Genomic DNA, 4,388 nt, shown 5'->3' on the forward strand with positions numbered 1-4,388 from the left:
GGTGGGGTCCTGAAACATCAAGGTGGGGTCCTGAAAAGATTTTCTGAATTAATTACATTTTTGCCTTAGTTCCCTAAAATGTATAAATGTAGAATAATAAATATTGTTACCATGTTGTACAAATGTTTATCATCCAAAATTGTTGTGGGCACAGGTCTCTGCTACTGTTATTTTGTGGGTCAAAAGCTGAAAAGTTTGGGAACCACTGCACTTTGGTTCCCAAAGTTGGGCTTGGGACCCAATTATGGGTCATGAAGCACCTTGGATAATTTCCAGAAATCAGTTTAAAGGGTAATAAACTAATTGCTGATGTAATATCTTCTCTATAAATATTACAAAAAACACAAAATAACTATAAATAAGTATTTATATTTGTGTACAAACTGTTTATATCGTCAAAAAGCCTGTGTTTTTAGGGTTATTAATGAAGTTCGTGTATTCAGACCAGTAATATTTGGGGTCACAAGTTTAAGCCATGGATATTTTGTGGGTCAGAAGATAAAAAGTTTGGGAAACACTGGTCTAGATGACAATACCATGGAAATAAAGTCATTTTATCCATTTAAAAAAGAGTACCTTAAAGTTTTTTAAGAAAACTTCAGCTGGACTAGCTGAATCCAGGAAGTGCTCTTACATGTTGTGGTAAAATATTGTAGTTGGGAGGTTAAGTTTATCTCCAAACACTGCTAAATGGTTGAAAAATTGCACATAAAGTGTTTTTTACACCTGTGTTGCATACAAGAGCTATTACAAGTCTATTAGCTCAATATGCTAAACAGGGAACTGCAGTGTGAGCTTAAGTTCTCAGTGGAGGTAATGTAATTTACAAAAATGACCAAAAGTTTGTTTTAAGCTTTTGATTTTGATCCTATTTGACAAACAAAAAAGACTAAATTTGTTGCTATTATGCCAAAAATCAGTACTGTATCTTCTTGATTAGATGATTAAAAAATATATTTCAAATTCTCTTTAATTTCCCAATGGTACAATTTTATGCAGCAGTATATTGCTTCAACCTAGTTACAAGCCATTTACTGTAATTTTACACTTTAAATTCAAACACTAAATGTTCACAATCACAAATTATAGCAATCTTGTCTTGATCATTAATTAATCCAACAATCTCCCAAGGGGCCTGAAACATCCAGGTGAAGCTGCTGCACTGACATCTTGTTTAAAGGAAGAATGCTTTTCACCCTGAATTAAGAACCACTGCTCCCACCAAGACAGCAAGCAGCCAGTTGGGGAGAAGTCCAGAAAGATGCCCAGAGGCTGCTGGCACATTTAATGCCCTGCATGGACATATGGTGCGTCCCGACCATATGTCCAAACACACTTCCACACACAATGACTCTCGCAGTGAAGTGTAATTTTCACCGGACAGAACAGGCTCACAGCATGGTATCTGTTTATTACATCTTTTATTAAGCATTTCAGCACGTCTGCGCTCTAAAGGTCAGCTGCAAGTGATTAAGCACTTTGTTGTTACTCCACTACAGCTACTTAAGGAGAGTTTTTAGGTAATGCAATGAAACTGTGCAGAGTTTATACGAGACATTTCCTGCTTTTAAATCCTTCTTTTTCAAATGTAAATCAGTCAGCTGGGGACTGTATAAAGTGGGACTGCAATGCTCTGGTCTGAAGTCCTCCTTATTGTAACTCCACAAGCCCCTATTTCACCTCTTTTCTGACTGTTGTCCCAAATCAACTTGTTTTAAGCCTGTCTCTTTAAATCCACAAGGATCTTCACATCCTGCCCCCCTCCAGCTTCCAGACTGGTTCATTAGTTGATAGAGGGGTTTATTACTATATAGCGGCACGGAAATATTTTAGTTACAGTTTAATTAAAAGATGTCAACAAGGGAAGAAGGGGAGAATAAAGACAACAAAATAGTAGTTGGTAAGTCCAGCCCTTATTTGGTAGTTCTGTCACAAATACTGTGACGTAATAGTTAGAAAATATCATAGAGAAAACTGAATAAAGTGAACGATGTCAGAACATAAAGATATCTGCACAGCACCGGGAGAGACTAAATTCAACTTTTCTCCCCTTCTAGAAACTCCAGCAAAATGCCTAAAAAAAGAAAAATTTGCATCATATGTCCACTTAAGCTAATAATAGTCTGTCACTGTTGCAGCTCTGCTTTTTTCACATTATCCATGGTTTTAATTTATTCTAAAGGACAGGTAAAACAAAATATATCATTTGAAGAACTATTTAAACCTCCATCTGCAGATGCTGTGGATCTACCTTGGGTTTGAGATGGATGATTGCGTTTGATCCAGTTTTTCTTTCCCAGTTAGGGTTAATGATCCCTTTTCTATAGTGTATCTTTTGAGAGAAGCTCAAATGTATAGCAGTGTCATTACACTAAGCTAAAGCTCCCACTAACCCTTCCACCACCAGAGAAGAATGTGTAATTTTGTGCTTTTACTACAACTCTGAATGAAAAAAATAATTTAGGAGTAAAGTTTATCGCCTTCCAGAGTTTTATTTTTGTTCAAGCTGACTTTCTTTCAATGTGCAAGACTGCATGTGTTTGTTAGACCACACATGGAGTTCCTAAAGTAAACTACTGCATTGTGTGGGCAGATGGGGGTTGTGTGATCACATCGGGTCAGTGTGGGCAGTATCTCCAGCAGGCAGCTGGAATTGGTGAAAGGGAGGAAAAATTCAGCACTAGATTGAGTGGTGGGATGCCTGAGGAGGCAGCGTATGATTTGCTGGGGTGGTTTTGTGTGTCAGTGTGCGGCAGTGTGTGAATGTGTGTGTGTTACCATATGAAGTCGGTGCAGTGGCTGCAGAAGGTGGGCTGTTTGAAGAAGCGTGCTGTGAACTGATGGTCTTTCACCTCCACAATCCTCTTGTGTTTGAGCGCTCCTTTCCTTTGAAACACGGGCACCCTGGGTGGAGGGGAGAGGGGTGAGGGCAGCGGGGAGGCGCCGGGGGAGGTTGCAGATGTAGGGGAGGCCAGAGTCAGTGGCGAGAGGGAGGGGGAAGGGGACACTGGGGTAGACATGATGCCTGGAGGACGCTGCAAATAAAACCTTGAGCCAAAGAGTGGACAAAGCGGGGGAGGGGAGGGGGATGGGGGGGCAAGGACAAGGAGGAGAAGGACGATGGGTGAAAGTGTAACAGGTCGCAGCAGAGGCAGGAGGGGGTGTTAATGGGATGTAGGGCATGGAGGCAGAGTGTGGGATGAAGAGAAAGACCCAGAAGGAACAAATGAGTTGAAGGTGCAGAAGGAAGGAGCGCAGATGAAACGACAGGTAGAGAGTGAAAGAGAAAAAGAGAGGTATAATGAAGGAGACAGGGAGGTTAATTCACACACAGACAAAAATCTCCAATGAGACTCTGAGACACTAAACAATTAGCGCAACACGTTGTGTGTCCCACATTCTGGTTGTTCATCCTGCTGTAATTTCTCCATCTCCCTTCCAGCTACCCAGACCCACCCACCCCCCTGGTCGTTATGTCAACTACCTCCTGTTGCCATGTCAACAACACCCTGCCAGCTGCTCCAGTATTTGAGCCAGTGTCCTCGCTCATCTTCCTGTCTGCCCTTATTAGCAATTAGTCTTGTTTCTGCCGAAAAGTTTGGACCAGAGTAACATTAGTCTGTCTGCAGGGAATGAGATGTGCAAGGGAGGAAGTGAAAAACGGCAGATATTAGCCGGGGAGACTGCGTTCAGGAGTTACACGCTACATAACGATAAATAAAAACACCAACTGAGATTTAATGAATAAATAAATGAGCCCTGAGGAAAAAAACTGATGAGTAATAAAATAAAATGATGAAATGACGGTACATCGTCAAAGAAGCAGGAGTTAATCAATTAAAAAAGCAGAAAGAAGTGAAACAAAAAACAAGGAAAAATATTGTTAAAATGTACACAGATCTTTAACAGAAGAAATAATAAAAACAAAATACCTGATTTTGTAATATTTTCCTCCAAAAAGTAGCCTTCTCCTTCTCCTCTTCTTCTTGAGTTAAAAAGCTGGGGTACACCTGTAGCAGGTCAACTCAAATAAGAGAAAAGCATAACATAAAACCAAAAATACAAAATAAAAAAGCCAAGAAAGCTAGTGGCTCGAGGAGAAGAAGTAGTCCAAGAATTTAAAAAAGACTAACTTATAACTTTAAATGTGATGCTAAAAGAAATTTGAGAGGTTCAAGTTTTCTAAGAACCTAAGATCGAGGATTGGAGCCATATAAACCCGTTAAACCCAGAGGCAGAGTGAGTAGGAGGACCCGATTGAGAGGTGGTATTCTCTTTCCAAGATTGATTCTGTTTTTACAAAGAAGAGGCCGAGAGAAAGAGAAGGAATAGCAAACAGAGAGACAGAGAGAGAGAGAGAGAGAGAGAGAGAGAGAGAGAGAGAGAGA

The 4,388-nt window shown here is 40.3% G+C and overlaps 1 protein-coding gene across 1 annotated transcript in view; it reads right to left on the reverse strand.

The window, feature by feature from the left end:
* prkcg (protein kinase C, gamma) overlaps positions 1-4,388 on the reverse strand; it is a 43,435-nt gene that overhangs the window by 20,299 nt on the left and 18,748 nt on the right. Inside the window, exons 2-3 of the mRNA XM_014012674.1 lie at positions 3,933-4,010; positions 2,779-3,048 (exon numbers count right to left, since the gene is read on the reverse strand). Of these exons, the coding sequence (XP_013868128.1) occupies positions 2,779-3,020 (242 nt within the window). The 5' untranslated portion in view covers positions 3,021-3,048; positions 3,933-4,010. The remainder of the gene's footprint in view (positions 1-2,778; positions 3,049-3,932; positions 4,011-4,388) is intronic.

The sequence above is a fragment of the Austrofundulus limnaeus genome, unplaced genomic scaffold (genome assembly GCF_001266775.1).
Source record: "Austrofundulus limnaeus strain Quisiro unplaced genomic scaffold, Austrofundulus_limnaeus-1.0 Scaffold93, whole genome shotgun sequence".
NCBI lineage: Eukaryota > Metazoa > Chordata > Actinopteri > Cyprinodontiformes > Rivulidae > Austrofundulus > Austrofundulus limnaeus.